Source organism: Oncorhynchus nerka, unplaced genomic scaffold (genome assembly GCF_034236695.1).
Source record: "Oncorhynchus nerka isolate Pitt River unplaced genomic scaffold, Oner_Uvic_2.0 unplaced_scaffold_12___fragment_6___debris, whole genome shotgun sequence".
Lineage (NCBI taxonomy): Eukaryota > Metazoa > Chordata > Actinopteri > Salmoniformes > Salmonidae > Oncorhynchus > Oncorhynchus nerka.
The window spans coordinates 56,406-80,100 of NW_027039963.1; the positions used below are offsets into that span (position 1 = coordinate 56,406).

Sequence of the window (23,695 nt, forward strand, 5' to 3'; positions counted from 1 at the left end):
CTATAAAGTTTTATTGCAGTTAAATGATCTGTGGTGTGTGTTGTTGGTTTCTTGTGAGCTATGAAGTATACCCTTTTAGTAGAATGTTTATTTCTTCATTGGATTTGTTGATTTGTTGACCAAAGAGAAGAGTCAATTCTGATCGGACTAATATAAGTGAAGATCCCCTTCAAATTTGTATTAATCCGAAGGAGGCACATCTGACTCACACCATGGTGCCAAAATTCCTCACATTTTCAATATATAGCAACACTGACAAATTCTCAGGTGTAACTATTTGTACTACAGCATTGGAAATGAGGATCTATCCAAACACAGTGTTTATGAAATGCGAGAATGCTGAACAACATTTTCTGACCAATAGGGTTGTTTGTCATAATATTTGGCCAAAGTTCTCTTCGCTTGAGTCAAGAGGCCCTGTCTCAACTTGCACATGTAAGGGAAGCAGACAGTTGCAGATGAAATATAACTGCTGGGTTCTGCGGTAACCAGGTCTCTCTTGCCAAAAGAGAAAGACCTGGACAGCGCCACATAAGACGACGCTTATATAAATTATTCCTTTAATACGAATAAAAATGACCCCTTCATCTGGAATAGATGACATTTACTTAGCCTTCAAACTGTGCTTCGTATAAAATACCGTTGGTTGGACTGCGAGGCAGTGACTGTATCGTTTTTCTTTTGATCTGAAGCCTGACACTGTACGACACGTCGTGTCTCATCCTTCGTCTTTTGAATAAAGCTTCCTCGGCATGATTTTATTCTAACATTACCCATGTTTTTTTGTTGCAACCCTCAAAAACAAATGTTGATCCCCATGTAATGACACGTGATATTCCACAGGGGGGCACTAAAGGTCTGTAACGAAAGGAGGTTGAACACTTTGGACCTTGAACAACATCTGAAATTACACACAGCCTCAACTATTTAAATGACAGAAAATGTCATATCTGCTCTCACACAGTACATTAATAGATGATGATCCCTTGGGTTTTTCACAGTCCATCATAATAAATACTTTTTGGCAACTTATGTATTGTTGTCTAAAGTTCATTCCGAAACGCATTCTCTCCACCAAAGCCCAAAGCTTACTAGCATTATGAAGATATCCATCAAGTTTAAGAGGTATTACCACATTTTTGTATAGATTTATATGGGGGCCAGCGCAAAGACTCACATTGCAGTGTAAGATCAGTCATGCATCGTACCAAGTTTCTCTCTAGAAACATGCATGAGAAAGCTATGACTAAGCAGAGAAGTATGTTTGAATCAAATGTTCTAAAACTGGTTCAAGAAAGAAGAGCGAGGGATAGAGAGCAAAGCATAGAAGGATGTTGGGTTACATATGAACACTTTCCATCATACTCTCAGGAAGGTTAGGTTAGTTAGGCTACATGTGATCGTGCGTCACCATAACTGAAACATGGTCTTCTTTCTTTCACCGTTTCACATCATGGTGCAAGTATTTGCATACATTTGGAAACATTTGCATACATTTCAATTCCCCTGGCCGGTAGTGAAGGGGTTAATCAGCTGTGCGGTCTCAGTTTACACTCACCAGAATCTATCACAGAGCGTGCTGACAACCAGAGGTGTTTCCAGAGGCCAACAACATAGAGCAGGTTAGAGAAGCTTCAAACCTAACCACACACACACTGTATGCTAATGAATATTTAGATGCATTTGCAGGCACATACAGTATGAAAGAGAAAGAGCACTGTCTGAATGCCGAGGTGAGAACGCAGCCTGGGGCATTCTATTGTTCTCTACCAGCATTTAAGAGTTAAGTACTGTTCAAGGTATGAGCATGTGCACTGGCATTCAGCAGGGTCAGTGCAATTACAAAAAACACTAATTTACACTGACAGAGTTGTGTTGAGAAGTGCTACTACTACATCTAAATGTAGTTTTTTTCATCACTAGGCGAGCAATTATTATAGAGCCTGGCCTCTGTACCAACACTCCATTTGGAAGTGCATGAAGTATGTAGGTACACTTCCTCTGAAGCTGAATTGCTGTGAGTAATAAGGGAGCTGGTTGTCTTGTCTTTTATTCCTTCCTAAATGTAGGCCTCGTTGGCACAATGCTGGCACGCTGGAGCTGATTTGTCAAGTGAGCTCAAGACCGCAGAGCTCACTCCGACGCTCAGCCTAAATAAATCCAGGCGAATCCCATGTTCCCATGTGTGTTTCTATGCGTCACTGTCAAAACGTGTGATTTCTTCTCGTACGAGTAAAGAACTGGATTGCCGTATTACCAGTGTACTGAATATATTGCAAAATGTCACAGTCCTTCATATAAATACAATTCCAATGCCATCATTAGTCAAGCAATGATCTGGAGAGCGGCTGTGGTTGTGTGTGGCTCTGAGTGGAGTGAGAGATGAGGAAGTGGTGGTTTTGGGACTGGGTCAGGATAGGATAGGACTGGCACACACACAAGTTTCTGTGGGATGGGCAGGTACAGCAGCAACGCTTTCCGAGGCGGAGTCAGGTTTCCTCCAATTGTTTCCAATGCGAATAAAGGATCGGCCGGGGAGACGCAGCTCAGCCTTTCAATAGATAAATAAATGGAAATAGTCTGCTGAGAGCACCACACACTCACTCCACTCGTCTGATTCTCTAGCATCAGGAGACAACACCGAACAAATAAACAACGCACCAAGACAATATATCTACCACCTTCTCAGCTTTGTTACACTTTGGGGTAAGTAGCAGGCCTGTGTCTCTACGTACTTTTTTTTGTGTTTATAATCTGACTTGTACCTGACACTTTCCATTCCCTGTCACTGGAACAGTGATTGTGATCATTGCACCGCACAAGTAGCTGCAGGCATTTCTCACCCTGGTGTGTCAGCCTACTACTATTGGATTACATTATGTTTGTTGTTTCTGTAAATGCTTAGGGGCACATGTGACTGTTGACACCCAGCGTATAGTAAGGGTAAAGGAGGCCACTCACTGCAAAACGGATTCAGTATTCTATGCCTGGTATCCTATGTCAAGGTCAATCAAAGCATGGGATTGGGAATGTGTGCATTTTACTACAACATTGTGTCCTTCACTGTGTTTCATTCAGTGTGACGCAATGATTCAGGGACAGAGTGTTCCATAAATTACCATAAGCTCTAGTGTGCACAGCACGTCCTATTCTATCAGGTACTTGTATTCTTGGTCCTGTTATGGATTATGGAAACCTGGTAAAGATCAGTTGTCTGTTTGCCACAGTGCAGGGTGTGGTTGCTATGCTCCTGGCAGGCTGCAATGGCTCAGTTCCAGGCCTGGCTTTAAGTAGAGCCAGCTGGTGCAGACAAGCAAAACATGTTTTAACCTTTGCTGTTTAGCAGAGCGTCTTGCTTGCCTCCCTCAAAGACATGACTAGAAAATCAAAGGCAAAGGGGTTGCCTCCTGCCAGTAATGATCTATTCAAGCAAGAATGAAGTACTCTGCTCTCCTGTTCTCCTTACAACTGTTACAGTGTATGGTGGGTGGAGGGGGGATCAGGAAGACATTAGGTTCCCCCGTCACCCTATCTCTCAGTGAGTGCTGAGTCACTGCCTCGCTGAGAGCCCATTGTGACATACACGACTTGGATTAGCGGGTCGGGTCGCCATGACGCTCCCAGCCTCCTAAAATAGAGAGGGAAAGGATACTCAAGACACAGAAACAACCAGCAGCTGCCTCATACAGAGACCAGGGCTGATAAACAACTGAGTGAATCCTGAGAAAGACACACAGAAAGAGATAAAGCAACCGTATCACACCGAAGAGACAGAGAGGCTGTCAAAACAGAGACAGAGAGAGACACCACAGGGAGTCCCTCCTGTGTCACAGTAGTGATCAACAGAGTGATACAAAGAGATTCACAAGAGAGACTGAGAGAGTCACCACAGGGAGCCCCTCCTGCGTCACAGTAGTGATCAACAGAGTGATACAAAGAGATTCACAAGAGAGACTGAGAGAGTCACCACAGGGAGCCCCTCCTGCGTCACAGTAGTGATCAACAGAGTGATACAAAGAGATTCACAAGAGAGACTGAGAGAGTCACCACAGGGAGCCCCTCCTGCGTCACAGTAGTGATCAACAGAGTGATACAAAGAGATTCACAAGAGAGACAGAGAGTCGCCACAGGGAGCCCCTCCTGCATCACAGTAGTGATCAACAGAGTGATACAGAAAGATTCACAAGAGAGACAGAGAGAGTCACTACTGGGGAATACAGACTCATCACTCATCACTCAGAGCCAGAGAGCCAGGCATGGCCCGGATCACTGCAGAAGGTAAGAGTGAGAGAAAAAGCTGGCTACTGACCATCCCATTGTGTTGTGATGATGACAATGGGCGTGGTGTGAATGGCGGGGTCATTGAATTTCTATGGCTTGGGGCACTCTGAGGGTCAGGATCTACTGGATAGCGCACTTCCTGTGTGTAAGAAAATACTGTGAGGAAGCACAGCAAGTTGACAATAGACAAATGCTGAAAAGGGGGCATTTTCAGAGGAAATGACAATAAGTTAGGATGAGTCGCCAGTTTGATGATGTCATGTGTTTGGATTGTGTGTGATGGTGTATAGAGGCACTGACCTTCCACACGGACACAAAGTCAACAACTAAATCCCTCAGTAAATTACTCTGTTTATTGTCCCCATATACACTGTTGTTGACTGTGTTGTATGTATATGTGTCAGGCTGCCATAGACAGCGTATGGGTCGGGTGGGGTTCCATGATCACCGACGCCGCTGAGTTTGACTCGAAGGAGGAGGTCAGAAACTTAGCAGTGTGGTGCAGGTCATTCAGACCCCATTGACTTCTTTTCACATTTTGTTACGTTACAGCTTATTCTAAAATATATATATATTTTTAAAATCCCCTCATCAATCTACACACAATACCCCTTAATGACAATGCAAAAACAGGTTTATAGAATTTTTTGTAAATGTATAAACAAACAAAAAACAGAAATAGCTTGTTTAAACAAGCATTCAGATCCTTTGCTATGAGATTCGAAATTGAGCTCAGGTGCATCCTGTTTCCATTGATCATCCTTGAGATGTTTCTACAAGAACACAGTGGCCTCCATCATTCCTAAATGGAAGAATTTTGGAACCACCAAGACTCGGCCGCCCAGCCAAACTCAGCCAAGCTGAGCAATCAGGGAAGAAGGGCTTTGGTCAGGGAGGTGACCAAGAACCAGATGGTCACTCTGACAGAGCTCCAGGGTTCCTCTGTGGAGATGGGAGAACACATCTCTGTAGCACCCCACCAATCAGGCCTTTATGGTAGAGTGGCCAGACGGACGCTACTACTTAGTAAAAGACACAAGACAGACAGCTTGGAGTTTGCCAAAAGGCACCTAAAGAAAACAAGAATCTCTGATCTGATGAAACCAAGTTTGAACTCTTTGGCCTGAATGCCAAAAGTCACGTCTGGAGGAAACCTAGCACCATCCCTACTGTGAAGCACGGTGGTGGCAGCATCAAGCTGTGAGGATTTGTTTCAGCGGCAGGGACTGGGAGACTAGTCAGGAATGAGGGAAAGATGAACGGAGCAAAGTACAGAGAGATCCTTTGCGAAAACCTGCTCCAGAGTGCTCAAGACCTCAGAATAGGGCGAAGGTTCACCTTCCAACCGGACAATGACCCTAAGCACACAGCCAAGGTAACGCAGGAGTGGCTTCGGGACAAGTCTCTGAATGTCCATGAGTGGCCCAGCCAGAGCCCGGACTTGATCCCGATCAAACATCTCCGGAGAGACATGAAAATAGCTATGCAGCGATGCTCCCCATCCTACCTGACAGAGCTTGAGAGGATCTGCAGAGAAGAATGGGAGAAACTCCACAAATACAGGTGTGCCAAGCTTGTAGAGTCATACCCAAGAAGACTCGAGACTGTAATCACTGCCAAAGGTGCTTCAACAAAGTACTGAGTAAAGGGTCTGAATACTTGTGTAAATGTGAGATTTCTGTTTTTTTATTTGTAATAAATGTGCAAACATTTCTAGAAACCTGTTTTTGCTTTGTCATTATGGTGTATTGTGTGTAGATTGATGAGGGGAAAAGCAATTGAATACATTGTATAATAAGGCTGTAATGTAACAAAATGTGGAATAAGTCAAGGGGTCTGAATACTTTCCAAATGCACCGTATCTACCTCAAGTATCTCTGCACATTGATCTGGTACTTGTACTCAGCATTGTTGGGAAAGGTTCGTAAACAAGTATTTCACTGTAAAGTCTACACACGTTGTATTCAGTGCATGAGGCATGAGGAAAATAACATTTCATTTGATGAGACTGCCCAGCTGTTGATGAGACGGCCCAGCTGTTGATGAGACTGCTCAGCTGTTGATGAGACTGCCCAGCTGTTGATGAGACGGCCCAGCTGTTGATGAGACTGCCCAGCTGTTGATGAGACTTCCCAGCTGTTGATGAGACTGCCCAGCTGTTGATGAGACTGCCCAGCTGTTGATGAGACTGCCCAGCTGTTGGAACAGTACGCATGTGTTGGGAAGACTCGTCGGAAATGCGGCCTTCCTAGAGACGCTGGACGAGGAAGAGGCTGGAAATGTTCCAACCAGTGGGGAAATGTTCCAAAGCATTGTAGGCCTATTTTTAGGGCACTGGAGTTGTTGAAAGATCTTAGATGGCTTGAGTTCCATGTCAACATTTGGTGAAAGAGAGTCAACAGCGAAGCACTCATTTGATAGAGTGGCTTGTTGCTCTAGTCTACACTGTATCCGTGACATCTGACTGGTGAACTGGCCAACTGACCCACTCAGTCACAGATGCTACCCTAATAGTGGCACTAGTATTAATAGTCACACGTGGAGACATGGTCAATAAAATAAGAACACAGTAAACATCATAGACTGGATAGTTGGATAGCAACCAAAGGTCTGTGTCACTCCAAAATGGCGGAGCTACGTGAATCAGCAGAATCAGTTGGTTGCAAATGGAAGCCCGGTAATTGTAAGGCTTGAGGGCTACACAAATAAACATTGCAGAAAGATCCTGGGAACCAAGAGTAATATAGTCTGCAAATAACTGAATACTAAAACAACAAACACTCTGGGTTGTCTTAGCCTTTTACAGTAGAAATGGACCTCAAGATTGTTAACCCCTCCTTATCTCTGTCCGCTTGGTCTGACTGGGAATATTCTGTCTCATTTCATGTGAATAGAGTTGGTTTTGTGCAACAACGCGGGAACAGACAATGGAACTGAAAGACGTGAACAAAACCATGTTTGTTGCATAACAGTGGTTTTGTGAAACTGCCAGGCAGAAACAAACACCACAGTAACCAGATCTACCCTGAACCAAGCCTATGGGCAATTCTGTAGAACAAGAAAGGAATCATTTATCATCATTTAAACTTTTTTTTGGGGGGAAGGCAGTCGCCTAATATGGTCACTCATTTTAAAAACTCATTATTATTTTTTTGCATCCTGTGCAGTAACAACATTGACATGATCAGCCATGAGCTCATACTATCCCGTGAACGGATATTTGATTGATATGCTGATACTCAACACATTATCAAGTCCATTTTGTCTGCATCACAGTCGAAAATGCTTTACCAACAAAATGCACAGTGTCACTGAGACCGACAATTGGAGACAGAGAGGCTAGGTGGGTGAACGGTTTTCCTTTTCATGCTCAGTGACTGAGCTCTGATCCAGGAGGTCAACAGTGATGCCGTCTCTGCAACGTGCCCTTTTTGGTGAACAGTTTTGTTTACTGTAACATGATTACGACTCCGACAGCAAATGAAGGCACATAGAGGACAAGGACACTCAAGGACATGTGTACTGCAGTGATTTAAGCCGAGGTGTTGCAAACACGTGTTCCCATTACACCGAGCTCTCAGATTCAGCATGTTGTGCTTGTATTTACTGCCTCTGCCAAGATAATGTTTTATTTTCCCTAACAGCAGTATTATTTCGTCAGAGATAATATAATAATCATACCAACAGTTTTCATTTACAAGTCATTTACAGAACCAGTCAAAAGTTTGAACACCTACTCATTCAAGGGTTTTTCTTTATTTTTTACTTTTGTAGAATAATAGTGAAGACATCAAAACTATGAAAGAACACAAACGGAATAATGTTGTTAGCAAAAAAGTGTTAAACAAATCAAAATAGATTTTATATTCTTCAAAATAGCCACCCTTTGCCACCAAATAGCCCCTACACAACCTGGAGGTGTGTAGGGGCATTGTCCTGTTGAAAAACAAACGGTAGTCCCACTAAGCACAAACCAGATGGGATGGAGTGTCACTGCAGAATGCTGTGGTAGCCATGCTGGTTCAGTGTGCCTTGAATTCTAAATAAATCACTGACAGTGTCACCAGCAAAGCCCCCCCACATCATCACACCTCCTCCTCCATCCTTCAAGGTGGGAACCACACATGTGGAGATCATCCGTTCACATACTCTGCGTCTCACAAAAACATAGCGCTTGGAACAAAACATCTCAAATTTGGACTCATCAGGCCAAAGGACATATTTAAACCGGTCTAATATCCATTTCTTGGCCCAAGCAAGTCTCTTATTATTGGTGTCCTTTAGTAGTGGTTTCTTTGCAGCAATTCGACCATGAAGGCCTGATTCACGCAATCCCCTCTGAACAGTTGATGTTGAGACGTGTCTGTTACTTGAACTCTGTGAAGCATTTATTTGGGCTGCAATTTCTGAGGTGCAGTTAACTCTAATGAACTTATAACTCTGGGTCTTCCTGTCCCGTGGCGGTCCTCATCATCATAGCGCTTGCTGGTTTGCGACTGCAGTTGAAGATACTTTCAAAGCTCTTGACATTTTCAGGATTGCCTGACCGTCACGTCTTAAAGTAGTGATGGACTGTCGTTTCTCTTTGCATATTTGAGCTGTTCTTCCCATAATATGGACTTGGTCTTTTACCAAATAAGCTTATCTTTTGTATACCACCCCTACCTTGTCACAATACAACTGATTGACTCAAATACATTAAGAAGGAAATCAATTCCACCAATTAACAAGGCACACCTGTTCATTGAAATGCATTCCAGGTGACTACCTCATGAATCTGGTTGAGATAATACCAAAGAGTGTGCAAAGCTGTCATCAAGGCAAAGGGTGGCTACTTTGAAGAATCTGTTTAACACTTTTTTGGATACTACATGATTCCATAAGTGTTATTTCATAGTTTTGATGTCTTCACTATTATTCTACAATGTAGAAAATAGTTTTTTTTTTAAATAAAGAAACAACTCTGGAATGAGTAGGTGTGTCCAAACTTTTGACTGGTACTGTATAAATCATTTTATAACTCAAATCTAAGGACAATTACACCATGTGTTTTAAACCCGTGTTCCTCGGTTTCAGTAGAGATGCCGCGTCAGTTCACCAAGATCTCGCTGAGCGAGGTGGATGAGTCGGTGCGTCTGCTGGCAGAGAAGGTGTACGCCTCGGTGCTGAAGGAGGAGGACACCAAGGATGCCCTGTCCATGTACACCGTGCCTGAGGACTGCCCCATCGGCCTGCACCAGGACCGGGAGATGGAGATGCTCAAGGAGATCGCCGAGCAGAACTCTGAGGAAAGCACCAAGAGGTGCACACATATAAACTAACGGGTCTAATAGGTCAGGGACTTTGGGAGTCAATTTCAAAGTATTTCGGTTCATGTCAAGTCACGGAAATGAACTGAACTTCAAATGTTGACACTTTCAGTGAGGAATTGAATGACATTGAATGAATGACATTGATTTACATTGATTTAAAATTTTGAATGACATTGATTTAAAATGGAGACTAGGGTCCGGAATGTCCACTTATCACCTTGTATGATGTTGATCTCTCCAGGAAGAAGAGTTTTAAGATGAAGCGTTCCCAGTTGGTATCTCAGCAGTTCCCCAGTTCCCTCAACATCAATCCAGAGTGGGCTATGTCTGTAGTCACTCCTCTGCTCTTCCCTGGCACACCTGTCTGCCCCAGTATCCCAGAGAACTCCCCAGAGTTCCAGAGGGTCACCATCAGCGGAGATTATTGTGCAGGGGTAAGCGTCATCATAACATAATATATTTATATAATCTCATTGAATCACATCACAAATCATGTCATATCCTTCATGCAATGACCCCCCAAAAAATGATACCAAGGGAAGAGCTAGCTTGGAAACAATACTTCTAGGTGTTGCCATTTCTAATGACAGTGTATTGCCTATAATGGCCTGTCAACACGCATTCTTCCCAGATAACAGTGGAGGACTATGAGCAGGCAGCCAAGACACTGATGAAGGCCCTGTTCATCAGGGAGAAGTACTCCAGGCTGGCCTACCACCGCTTCCCCAGGACCACCGCCCAGTTCCTTCGCAGTGCTGAGAACCAGAAGTGGAACGTGGAGGATGAGATCTTGCCAGGTAGAGAATCACATGTACACATCCAGCATCAACCACATACAGTGCCAGCTTTGGGGCTAAGAGTCTTACAAACAGCTTTTCCTTGATCATTTCTGAGCTCAAGCTTTAGAAATGTAACTCTACTTCGAGACACTCGTTCTCAGCCTCTTCTTCTGTCATTTCCTTTCACCTATCATCTCTCTCCTCTCTTCCCTCTGGTCACTTATTTGATCCTGTCCTCTGCAGATATGTGCCCCTGCCCTCGTGAGGGGGAGGACCCGTACACTACGGAGGGCATCCCTGACGACCTGAACTACTCTCTACAGATGAAGGACGGCATAGTGTACGTGTACGACGATGCAGAGGCCCTGAAGCAGCAGCAGCCCCACAGTCTGCCCTACCCCGACTTGGAGACCTTCGCCATTGACCTGAGTCATGTCCTCGCCATGATCGTAGACGGGCCCACGTGAGCACCCCACCACCTCACACTGTTTCCCAATTCCCAATGACCCACTCTATTACGGTGTTTCTCACATCATCTCATTGTCATTCCAGGAAAACCTACTGCTACAGACGACTGAACTTCGTGGCCTCCAAGTTCTATCTGCACGAGATGCTGAATGAGATGGCTGAGCTGAAGGAGCTGAAAGGTGTGCCTCACAGAGACTTCTATAACGTCAGGAAGGTTGGTGACGCATATAGTTTAAGATGGAATGCAAATACAAGGGTTGAAACTCCCATGATTACATGGTCATAAATGACATCTCACTGACTCAAGCTGAGCTTTAGAACAAGCTGACAAAATATGTTGGCTTATGCCTCCTCGCGAATACAGGTAGACACTCACATCCACGCAGCCGCTTGCATGAACCAGAAGCACCTGCTGAAGTTCATCCAGACCACCTACAAGACCGAGGCAGACCGCGTTGTGCTGGAGAAGGGGGGGCAGATGATCACCTTGAAACAGGTGTTTGACACCCTGGCCATGGACCCCTATGACCTCACTGTGGACTCCCTGGACGTACACGCTGTAAGAATGTTCCAGAAACTCTTAGACACTCCAATGCTTGAAATAATATTGTTGGGTAGTATTTAGGTTATTACAGTTTACATCAAGATTTTTAACACATTTAATAACCTATTCTGCATGACGATTAAACTGCTCATAAGCAGTTCATAACACCATTAAAATGCATATATGAATACTCAGAAGTATGTCTTTAAACAATTGCAGTTCTGCTGTAGGTTCCATGCAACTTGCCAATAGTGTGTTTGAGGATCACAATGATAGTGGTGCTAAACTGCTGTTGTTGACAAAAAATGCATGAAAAATGCATGCATGATAAACGTGTACTCTCTTAGGGAAGGCAAACATTCCACCGCTTTGATAAGTTCAACTCCAAGTACAACCCTGTAGGAGCCAGCGAACTCCGAGAGATTTACCTGAAAACAGACAACTACATCAAAGGGGAATACTTTGCACGCATCATCAAGGTATAGCGTCAACTTAAGATCAAGATCACGATTCCACTATCATGGGAATCTCTAACATACTGCAATTGCTTTCCTCTCCCTCTATAACAGGAAGTGGCTCATGAGCTGGAGGAGAGTAAGTACCAGCACGCAGAGCCCCGTATGTCCATCTACGGCCGCTCCCCTGATGAGTGGGAGAGCCTGGCCTCATGGTTCATTCAGCACAAGGTTCACTCCCCCAACATGCGCTGGATCATCCAAGTGCCCAGGATCTAGTAAGTGCCACAGCGAGAAGGAAAGATCAGGGAATATTGCTCTCAATGCTGATCTCCAGGTTAGTGGTACTACAATGCTTCAACCACAATGGTCTTTGTAAAACTGCACTAGTTGTAAGTGTTCCATGGCAATGAAGATGAAAAAATTTAAAAAGTAAAATAAAAAAAGAAATAAAAAAAGAAACGTCCTCTCACTGTCAACTGCGTAATTTTCAGCAAACTTAACACGTGTAGATATGTGTATAAACATAAGATTCAACAACTGAGACATAAACTGTCACAGACTAACAGAAATTGAATAATGTGTCCCTGAACAAAGGGGGGGTCAAAAGTAACAGTCAGTATCTGGTGTGGCCACCAGCTGCATTAAGTACTGCAGTGCATCTCCTCCTCATGGACTGCACCAGATTTACCAGTTCTTGCTGTAAAATGTTACCCCACTCTTCCACCAAGGCACCTGCAAGTTCCCAGACATTTCTGGGGGGATTGGCCCTAGCCCTCACCCTCTGATCCAACAGGTCCCAGATGTGCTCAATGGGATTGAGATCTGGGCTCTTCGCTGGCCTTGGCAGAACACTGACATTCCTGTCTTGCAGAAGATCAGGCACAGAACGAGTAGTATGGCTGTGCGTGATTTCCTGCAAGACAGGAATGTCAGTGTTCATGCTGGAGAGTCATGTCAGGATGAGCCTGCAGGAAGAGAACCACATCATTGCCTGCAATGACAACAAGCTCAGTCCGATGATGCTGTGGCACACCGCCCCAGACCATGACGGACCCTCCACTTCCAAATCGATCCCGCTCCAGAGTACAGGCCTCGGTGTAATGCTCATTCCTTCAACGATAAACGCGTATCTGACCATCACCCCTGATGAAACAAAACTGCGACTCGTCAGTGAAGAGCACTTTTTACCAGTCCTGTCTGGTCCAGCGACAGTGGGTTTGTGCCCATAGGCGACGTCGTTGCTGGTGATGTCTGGTGAGGACCTGCCTTACAACAAGCCTACAAGCCCTCAGTCCAGCCTTTCTCAGCCTATTGCGGACAGTCTGAGCACTGATGGAGGGATTGTGCTTTCCTGGTATAACTCGGTCAGTTGTTGTTGCCATCCTGTACCTGTCCCGCAGGTGTGATGTTCGGATGTACCGATCCTGTGCAGGTGTTGTTACACATGGTCTGCCACTGTGAGGATGATCAGCTGTCCTTCCTGTCTCCCTGTAGCGCTGTCTTAGGCGTCTCACAGTACGGACATTGCAATTTATTGCCCTGGCCACATCTGCAGTCCTCATGCCTCCTTGCAGCATGCCTAAGGCACGTTCACACAAATGAGCAGGGACCCTTGGCATCTTTCAGAGTCGGTAGAAAGGTCTCTTTAGTGTCCTAAGTTTTCATAACTGTGACCTGAATTGCCTACCGTCTGTAAGCTGTTAACGTCTTAACGACCGTTCCATAGATGCATGTTCATTAATTGTCAATGGTTCATTGAACAAGCACGGGAAACCGTGTTTAAACCCTTTACAATGAAGATATGTGAAGTTATTTGGGTTTTTACTAATTATCTTTGAAAGACAGGGTCCTGAAAAAGGGATGTTTCTTTTTTCGCTGAGTTTATGACGTTACATTGTCAACCAAGGTTATGGTCCCTTTTACTGGTTGTTATTTAACTTAGAAGCAATTGATTCCCAGAGCCTAAAAGGGTTCTTTGGCTGTCCCCATAGGAGAACCCTTTGAAGAACCATTTTCGGTTCCAGGTAGAACCCATTTGGTTCCAGGTAGAATCTTTTTGGGTTCCTTGTAAAACCCTTTCCACAGAGGGTTCTACATCGAACCCAAAAGGGTTCTACCTGGAACCAAAAAGGGTGCTCTTATGGGGACAGCCGAAAAAACATTTTGGAACCATTTTTTTCTATGAGTGTATAAGTCACACAAAGGATAGTAGGAATGGTGCTGCTACTTTAACAAAGAAAGGCTGTTGTCAGCATTATTATTTATCAACAAATAATTGAACTGAATCCACCATCAATCAGTCTTACAGTGATCAAGCAAATTACATCGGTCTATCTAAAGATATGTTTCACAAATGTAACATTTTGTCTTGCAGTGACATTTTCAGGTCGAAGAAGATAATACCGAACTTCGCCAAGCTGCTGGAGAATATTTTCCTCCCACTGTTCGAGGCTACAGTCAATCCACAAAAGAACAAGGAGATACACGTTTTCTTAAAATACGTGAGTATTTACAAAACACAGTGGAGTAGCTCAACTTTAGACTGATTTTCTAAGTCAGAAATGGTGAAATAACTACACACACACACACACACACACACACACACACACACACACACACACACACACACACACACACACACACACACACACACACACACACACACACACACACACACACACACACACACACACACACACACACACACACACACACACACACACACACAGTTGAAGTCAGAAGTTCACATACACCTTAGCCAAATACATTTAAACTCAGGTTTTCACAATTCCTGACATTTAATCCTAGTAAAAATTCCATGTCTTAGGTCAGTTAGGATCACCACTTTATTTTAAGAATGTGAAATGTCAGAATAATAGTAGAGAATGATTTATTTATTTCATCACATTCCCAGTGGGTCAGAAGTGTACATACACTCAATTAGTATTTGGTAGCATTGCCTTTAAATAGTTTAACTTGGGTCAAACATTTTGGGTAGCCTTCCACAAGCTTCCCACAATAAGTTGGGTGAATTTTGGCCCATTCCTCCTGACAGAACTGGTGTAACTTAGTCAGGTTTGTAGGCCTCCTTGCTCACAAACGCTTTTTCAGTTCTGCCCAAACATTTTCTATAGGATTGAGGTCAGGGCTTTGTTATGGCCACTCCAATACCTTGACTTTGCTGTCCTTAAGCCATTGCCACAACTTTGGAAGTATTCTTGGGGTCATTGGCCATTTGAAAGACCCATTTGCGACCAAGCTTTAACTTCCTGACTGATGTCTGGAGATGTTGCTTCAATATATCCACATAATTTTCCTCCTCATGATGCCATCTATTTTGTGAAGTGCACCAGTCCCTCCTGCAGCAAAGCACCCCCACAACATAATGCTGCCACCCCCGTGCTTCACGGTTTGGATGGTGTTCTTCGGCTGATGGTATTCTTCGGCTTGCAAGCCTCCCGCTTCTTCATCCAAACATAACGATGGTCATTATTGCCAAACAGTTCTATTTTTTTTCATCAGATAAAAAGGACATTTCTCTCAAAACGTGCGATCTTTGTCCCCATGTGCAGTTGCAAACCATAGTCTGGCTTTTATATGGTGGTTTTGGAGCAGTGGCTTCTTCCTTGCAGTGGCATTTCAGGTTATGTCGATATAGGACTCACTTTACTGTGGCAAAATATACTTTTGTGCCTGTTTCCTCCAGCATCTTCACAAGGTCATTTGCTGTTGTTCTGGGATTGATTTGTACTTTTCACACCAAAGTACGTTCATCTCTCAGAGACAGAACACATCTCCTTCCTGAGCGGTATGACGGCTGAGTGGTCCCATGGTGTTTATACTTGCGTATTATTGTATGTACAGACGAACGTGGTACCTTCAGGCATTTGGAAATTGCTCCCAAGGATGAACCAGACTTGTGGAGGCCTACAATTTTTTTTCTGAGGTCTTGGCTGATTTCTTTTGATTTTCCCATGATGTCAAGCAGAGGCACTGAGTTGTAAGGTAGGCCTTGATATACATCCACAGGTACACCTCCAATTGACTCAAATGATGTCAATTAGACTATCAGAAGCTTCTCAAGCCATGACATCCTTTTCTGGAATTTTCCAAGCTGTTTAAAGGCACTCCAACCTAAGTGTATGTAAACTTCTGACTTCAACTGTATATACATATATTTACATATTTACACACACACACACACACACACACACACACACACACACACACACACACACACACACACACACACACACACACACACACACACACACACACACACACACACACACACACACACACACACACACACACACACACCTAATAATAAAATGTTGGTATTGGATTGCATTCATACAGTAGTACTTCCCCCTGGGTCTCAAAGCATTTTACATTGTATGAGAGTAATTCACGACTTCTACCAGCACCAATGTGTAGCACACTCCTGTGTCAAGCATCATGTGTAGCAGCAATTTAGTGCCAAAATGGTTACAGTGCATCAGCTATGGCACCTGTTCAGGTCACCCCTTGTCCTGTAGGTGACCGGGTTCGACAGCGTGGATGATGAGTCCAAGCACAGTGACCACATGTTCTCCTACAAGAGCCCCAAACCTGAGGAGTGGACCTCAGGCGAAAACCCCCCCTACAGTTACTACCTCTTCCACATGTACGCCAACATCATGGTCCTCAACAACCTGAGGAAGTAAGTCACTGCTCATGACCAGGGTGTCCGGAAAACATGTACTGTACTAATGTTATTCCTATGTGTAGCCTACTGCTATGATTAAAGGTAGACTCGTAATGTACAATACATACAGTGGCAAGAAAAAGTATGTTAACCTTTTGGACTTATCTGGATTTCTACATAAATTGGTCATACAATTTGATCTGATCTTCATCTAAGTCACAACAATAGACAAACACAGTGTGCTTAAAGTAATAATACACAAATTATTGTATTTTTCTTGTCTATATTGAATAGATCATTTAAGCATTCACAGTATAGGTTGGGAAAAGTATGTGAACCCCTAGGCTAAGGACTTCTCCAAAAGCTAATTGGAGTCAGGAATCAGCTAACCTGGAGTCCAATCAATGAGACAGGATTGGAGATGTTGGTTCAAAATTTGAGTTTGCTATTCACAAGAAGCATTGCCTGATGTGAACCATGCCTTGAACAAAAGAGATCTCAGAAGACCTAAGGTTAAGAATTGTTGACTTGCATGAAGTTGAAACGGGTTACAAAAGTATCTCTAAAAGCCTTGATGTTCATCAGTCCACGGTAAGACAAATTGTCAATAAATGGACAAGGTTCAGCACTGTTGCTACTCTCCCTAGGAGTGGCCGTCCTGCAAAGAACACAGCGCAGAATGCTTAATGAGATTAATATCAGGAATCAAGGTAAGACCCAGATGCAGACTGTCGAAGTAACAATGTCTATTGTAGCAAAGGCAGGTAGGGGTCGAAGATCCACGGTAAGGCAAATGCACAGGATGGCAGGTGGACTCAGGGTCAGGGACAGGCAGAGTTCAGTAATCCAGAGGTGGAGCAACGGTACAGGACGGCAGCCCGGCTCAGGGTCAGGCAGAGAGGTCAGGTGGGTGGGTACAGGGTCAGGACATGCAAAGGTCAAAAAACCAGGAGGACGAGGAAAGAGAGGCTGGGAAACATAGGCGCTGACAGGAAAAACGCTGGATAGCTTGAAATAACAAGATGAACTGGCAACAAACAGTCAGAGAACACAGATATAAATACACAGGGGATAATTGGGAAGAACGGTGACATCTGAAGGGGGGTGGAGACAAGCACAAGGACAGGTGAAACAAATCAGGGCGTGACAGTTAAGAAGAATCCTAGTGTCAGCTAAGGACTTGCAGAAATCTCAGGAACATGCTAACATCTCTGTTGACGAGTCTATGATACGTAAAACACTAAACAAGAATTGTGGTCACGGGAGGACACCACAAAAGGACACTTCTGTCCAAAAAAAACAACATTGCTGCACGTCTGAAGTTGCACCTGGATGTTCAATAGCGCTACTGGCAAAATATTCTGTAGACAAATGAAACCAAAGTTGAGTTGTTTGGAAGGAACACACAACACTATGAGTGGAGAAAAAAAGGCACAGTACATCAACATAAAAACCTCATCCCAACTATAAAGTATGGTGAAGGGAGCATCATGGTTCGGGTCTGCTTTTCTGCCTCAGGGCCTAGACAGCTTGCAATCATTGATGGAAATATTAATCCCCAAGTCAATCAAGACATTTTGCAGGAGAATGTAAGGCTATCTGTCCGCCAATTGAAGCTCAACAGAAGTTGGGAGATGCAACAGGACAGCGACCCAAAACACAGAAGTAAATCAACAACAGAATGGCTTCAACAGAAGAAAATACGCCTTCTGGAGTGGCCCAGTCAGAGTCCTGACCTCAACCCGATTGAGATGCTGTGGTATGACCTCAAGAGAGCGGTTCACACCAGACATCCCAAGAATATTGCTGAACTTAAACAGTTTTGGAAAGAGGAATGTGCAGGTCTGATCCGAGGGATCATACTTTTCCCATTTCCCCTCCATTTTGACTGTTTACACAGTGTGTCCAATAAAGACATGAAAATGTATAATTGTTTGTGTTATTCGTTTAAGCAGACTGTGTTATTGTTGTGACTTAGATGAATATCAAATTAAATGTTTTGTCCAATTTATGCAGAAATCCAGGTAATTCCAAAGGGTTCACATACTTCTTCTTGCCACTGTACTTTATTTGTCCAACCGTTTCAGAAATTTGTCTCCTTCTTTATGTAATGCGTCATTCTTTGTTTTCCCTCAGGGAACGAGGCCTCAACACCTTCCAGTTCAGGCCCCACTGTGGCGAGGCCGGCTCTATCACCCACCTGGTCTCTGCCTTCCTCACGGCCGACAACATCTCCCACGGTCTCAACCTGAAGAAGGTCCGAAACCTCAACTGACCCCTAATCATTACCTATGATATGCCCAAGGTTGGGTAGTAAAGGATTACCTGTAACAGGAATTATAATATTTTAAAGCTGTGCTGAGCCACACAGCTCATAAATCACCTTTCACTGGGAATGGAAGCTTTTCCCTTCTGTCTAATCTACACGACCAAAAGTCTGCTCATCGAATATCTCATTCCAAAATCATGGGCATTAATATGGAGTTGGACCCCTTTCGCTGCGATAACACCCTCCACTGTTCTGGGGAGGCTTTCCACTAGATGTTGGAACTTTGCTGCAGGGACTTGCTTCCATTCATCCACAAGAGCGTTAGTGAGGTCGAGCACTGATTTTGGGTGATTAGGCCTGGCTCGCAGTCGGGGTTCCAATTCACCCCAAAGGTGTCCGATGGGGTTGAGGTCAAGGCTCTGTGCAGGCCAGTCAAATTCTTCCACGCCGATCTTGACAAACCATTTCTGTATGGACTTCGCTTTGTGCACGGGGTCATTGTCATGCTGAAACAGGAAAGAGCCTTCCTCAAACTGTTGCTACAAAGTGCGAAGCAAAGAATCGTCTAAATGTCACTGTATGCTGTATCGTTAAGATTTCCTTTCACTGGAACTAAGGGGCCTAGCCCGAACAATGAAAAACAGCCCCAGACCATTATTCCTCCTCCACCAAACTTTACAGTTGGCACTATGCATTGGGGTAGGTAGCATTCTCCTGGCATCCGCCAAACCCAGATTCGTCTGTGGGACTGTCAGATGGTAAAGCGTGATTCATCACTCCAGAGAACTAATTTCCACTGCTCCGGAATCCAATGGCGGCGAGCTTTACACTACTCCAGCCGACGCTTGGCATTGTGCATGGTAATCTTGGGCTTGTGTTCGGCTGCTCGGGCATGGAAACCCATTTCATGAAGCTCCCGGCATACAGTTTAAAAATATATACATATTTTTAATGTTCTCCCTTTTTTCTCCCCAATTTCGTGGTATCCAATTGTTTTTAGGAGCTACTATCTTGTCTCATCGCTACAACTCCCGTACGGGCTCGGGAGAGACGAAGGTTGAAAGTCATGCGTCCTCCAATACACAACCCAACCAAGCCGCACTGCTTCTTAACACAGTGCGCATCCAACCCGGACGTTGGCCGCACCAATGTGTCGGAGGAAACACCATGCACCTGGCAACCTTGGTTAGCGCGCACTGCACCCAGACCGCCACAGGAGTCGCTGGTGCGCGATGAGACAGAGCCTGGGCGCGAACCCAGAGTCTCTGATGGCACAGTTGGCGCTGCAGTACAACGCCCTTAACCACTGCGCCATCCGGGAGGCCGCCCGGCATATAGTTATTGTGCTGACGTTGCTTCCAGAGGCAGTTTGGAACTCGGTAGTGAGTGTTGCAACTGAAGACAGATGATTTTACGAGTACACACTTCAGCTGTCTGATTCTGAGAGCTTGTGTGGCATACCACTTTGTGTCTGAGCCGTTGTTGCTCCTAGACGTTTCCACTTGAAAATAACAGCACTTATAGTTGACCGGGGAAGCTCTAGCAGGGCAGAAATTTGACAAAATGACTTGTTGGAAAGGTGGCATCCTATGGCGGTGCCAAGTTGAATGTCACGGAGCTCTTCAGTAAGGCCATTCTACTGCCATTGTTTGTCTATGGAGATTGCATGGCTGTGTGCTCGATTTTATACACCTGTCAGCAACGGGTGTGGCTGAAATAGCCGAATCCACAAATTTGAAGGGGTGTCCACATACGTTTGTGTATATATAGTGTATTTGAAATCTCCAAAACTGCTAAATTTCCTCTCCTTGGTTGCTTTCCACAGAAACCTTTCTTTTTTTCTTTTTTACCAAAAGTCAAGAGCGCCCACTTACTGAGAACTGAATCACTCCACATTTCATCAGCTTCTTTGTGTCAAAAGGACACTTTTCATTTGCACAGCACAGCTCCACCATGTTCACTTCACAAGCACTGGGATGACATACATGACAAATCAGCAGCTTATTTTAGCTAAGTGGAAACGAATACAGTAAAAACCACCTGTCTACCTTTGTAAACAGATCTTAGTGTTTTTGTTAACTTTGAATAGACTACATTGAGTATTTGACACAATTGATTATCTAACTCATGAAATAATCGGATTGAACTTGGACATGTTACATCTATTGAGGTCTTTATCACACTGTTATGTTAAGGGTGGATCAGACAATAAAGACCTAGAATTGCACAATCAAAGAATGAAGATTGGGAAAGCTTCCCTGGAACTTGGTGTTACATTTTTTGTGTATACCAATCATGAGAAACAGCAGTAGAATATACAATGGCACAGTTTGGTACATTTTCTATGGTTGCAAATGGTACAATTTAAACATGGCAATCTGTGAAAAATGTAGAAAGTTGTGGAAGACCATAAGAACCTCTTTGTCTCCATCCTCCCATGATCCCAGGTCCCCATACAGCTGGCCCTCCCATCCCATCCCATCCCAACCATCCTTTCCCCAGATCCCACCTGAGTCCCATCCTAGCTGTCACACCCGCCCAAACAACCCCACCCTTCCCCCTACCCATGGCTCAAAGTCAAGACAAAGAGAGTGTTGACATCTTTCCATCTCTCCCTTCTCAGAGTCCTGTGCTGCAGTACCTGTACTACCTGGCCCAGGTCCCCATCGCCATGTCTCCTCTAAGCAACAACAGCCTGTTCCTGGAGTACTCCAAGAACCCTCTCAAGGAGTTCCTCCAGAAGGGCCTGTGTGTGTCCCTGTCCACTGACGACCCCATGCAGTTTCACTACACCAAGGTCAGAGCCACTGGGCACTTCTGTTGATATGAAATGATTGGATTGGTGTAAGCAATGTGGCAGAAATGACAACTAGCCTACCAGAAGGCAAGACGAACCTCATCGTCGTAATAAATATATCTACACAACCCAGCTGCACACCTACCAGAGAGTAACAATTGTAAAATCAATGTTTGACGGTTAGTCTTCTGTGCGTGAAATAAAGTAGTGTGTTAGCAAAGAAGCTTTTGGGGAAACTCCCCCCTGTCTGTTTGTCCATGCTGCAGGAGGCCTTGATGGAGGAATATGCCATCGCGGCCCAGCTGTGGAAGCTAAGCACCTGTGACACATGTGAAATCGCCAGGAACAGTGTGCTGCAGAGTGGTCTGTCTCATCAGGTACAGTAAATCAATACCTGGTAAATAGAACTCCTGGGTAAATTTGTAGCGTTGCGGCAAACACGAGTAGTGCCTGCTGACAGTGACAGATGCTTTCACCCTCTATAAGCTCATGCCGACAGCTTCGGAGAACTCACCGGGGCATCACACTCACAAGTGATTTCAGTAGCCATCCCCGACCACCTCCTCATGGAACTCCTGAGTGTGTCCCAGTGTTGTGTCACTGAAGTGACACGCATTTAGTGACACGTATCCTGTATCCCCCTTTTCTCCTGCCAGGAAAAGAAGCACTTCCTGGGGGCCAACTACCTGCAGGACGGGCCCGACGGGAATGACATTAGACGGACCAATGTGGCTCAGATCCGCATGGCCTACCGCCACGAGACCCTGTGCAATGAGCTCAGCTTCCTGGTGGAGGCTGTGAAGACCGAGGCCGGCGGCACACAGGTCGAGTGACCACAGCACAGAGAGACCCACACAGTAGCTGCTGGGACAGTGTTGGAAAGGTCAATGTTAAAGGTATCTGTGGCAGCACAGTATGGTTTGGGTCGTGACAGTAGTGTTGAAAAGGGTTAGAGTGACCTCTGGTCGCTCTTCACTTCAGCTCTAGACCACAGCCAAATCCTGTACTGCTACCGCGCTACGGTAATACTGAGAGAATAAGACACCGAGCTAAATGAATGAGACTGTACCGTGTAAGCCGCACCAAATCAAGCCAAGCCAACAGCAGCGCACTAGGCAAATCAACATTACCCTATTGATTCTTGTTTTCTTTGGTCTGCATGCCTTTTTCCCATATGGTGTTTGATAAAGTAGAACTTCATCCCTACCACGAAAACCCTGTTTGTAGTTGAACATAGGATCCAGAGGGACACTGCTTATGCACTACCATAGTTCTCGTGTCCTGTTCAAGAAATACTACCAACTGTGCCAACACAGGAGCTCTCAACGCCAGATTAAAAGCCAAATCAGAGAGCACACCGGTCGTTGTGTAATTGTGGCCTTTCTATTTGAAATACAGTACATAGTGGTAGGAGGGATATTACTATGTCAGGTAAAAAGGACTCACATGTAAAGGATAGCCATACATTTTGATGCATTGTTTTCGAGGTCTGTATCCCTGTTGTTGTAACTGTGTCTGAGGGTGGTGGTGTTTTTTTATTATACAAGTTTGTGAAGAGAGGTTTGCTACGGAGCCCCTTCCACCATTTTGAATGCTCCTCCGAGGTGCTCATTATATCACTGCTGTAGAGATGGTCCACAAAAATCACTTCAAAAAGGTTAACTAGTATCATGTGCCGAATATTACAAATTTGGGAGACTTTCACCCTTGTCTCAATGCAGCATCAAATGTCACTCAACTGTATTGTACATGATGCGATAGAGGGAATGTATGTTTTTATATGACAATAAAGAGTTACTTACAATATTTCACACAAACAGAATCAAAACTGTTACACATGCACCTGAAACACAGTTGGTCAAATATGAGACTGGCAATCACAAGAAGTTGTCAAAACTCTTTTAATATAATAGAAGACAGAATACATATATGTGCAAAATATGAACTTCTTTATTAGCCAATGGTATTGGTTTATTTAATCAGTGGTGTAAAGTACTTAAGTAGTACTTTACAGTATTTTTACTTAAGTCCTTTTTGGGGGGGTATCTGTACTTTCCTATAGATATTTGACTATTTTTACTCCACTACATTCCTAAAGAA

The 23,695-nt window shown here is 44.3% G+C and overlaps 1 protein-coding gene across 4 annotated transcripts; it reads left to right on the plus strand.

Moving 5' to 3' along the window:
- The first annotated feature begins 2,459 nt into the window (after positions 1-2,459).
- LOC115109634 (AMP deaminase 3-like) lies at positions 2,460-23,401 on the plus strand. 4 transcript variants are annotated; one of them, XM_029634815.2, is made up of 15 exons: positions 2,460-2,706; positions 9,358-9,583; positions 9,835-10,027; positions 10,225-10,390; positions 10,616-10,835; positions 10,925-11,054; positions 11,205-11,399; positions 11,732-11,863; positions 11,954-12,117; positions 14,217-14,343; positions 16,381-16,544; positions 18,666-18,786; positions 21,422-21,595; positions 21,862-21,972; positions 22,252-23,401. In XM_029634815.2, exons 2-15 carry the CDS (start codon positions 9,363-9,365, stop codon positions 22,426-22,428), a joined length of 2,295 nt encoding a protein of 764 aa, XP_029490675.1. In that variant the 5' UTR covers positions 2,460-2,706; positions 9,358-9,362; the 3' UTR covers positions 22,429-23,401. The 4 variants fall into 4 exon arrangements, with proteins under 4 accessions (XP_029490675.1, XP_029490674.1, XP_029490672.1 ...); XM_029634814.2 differs by having other exon boundaries at positions 9,361-9,583; XM_029634812.2 differs by lacking the exon at positions 2,460-2,706 and adding an exon at positions 3,601-4,278.
- The last annotated feature ends 294 nt before the right edge of the window (positions 23,402-23,695 follow it).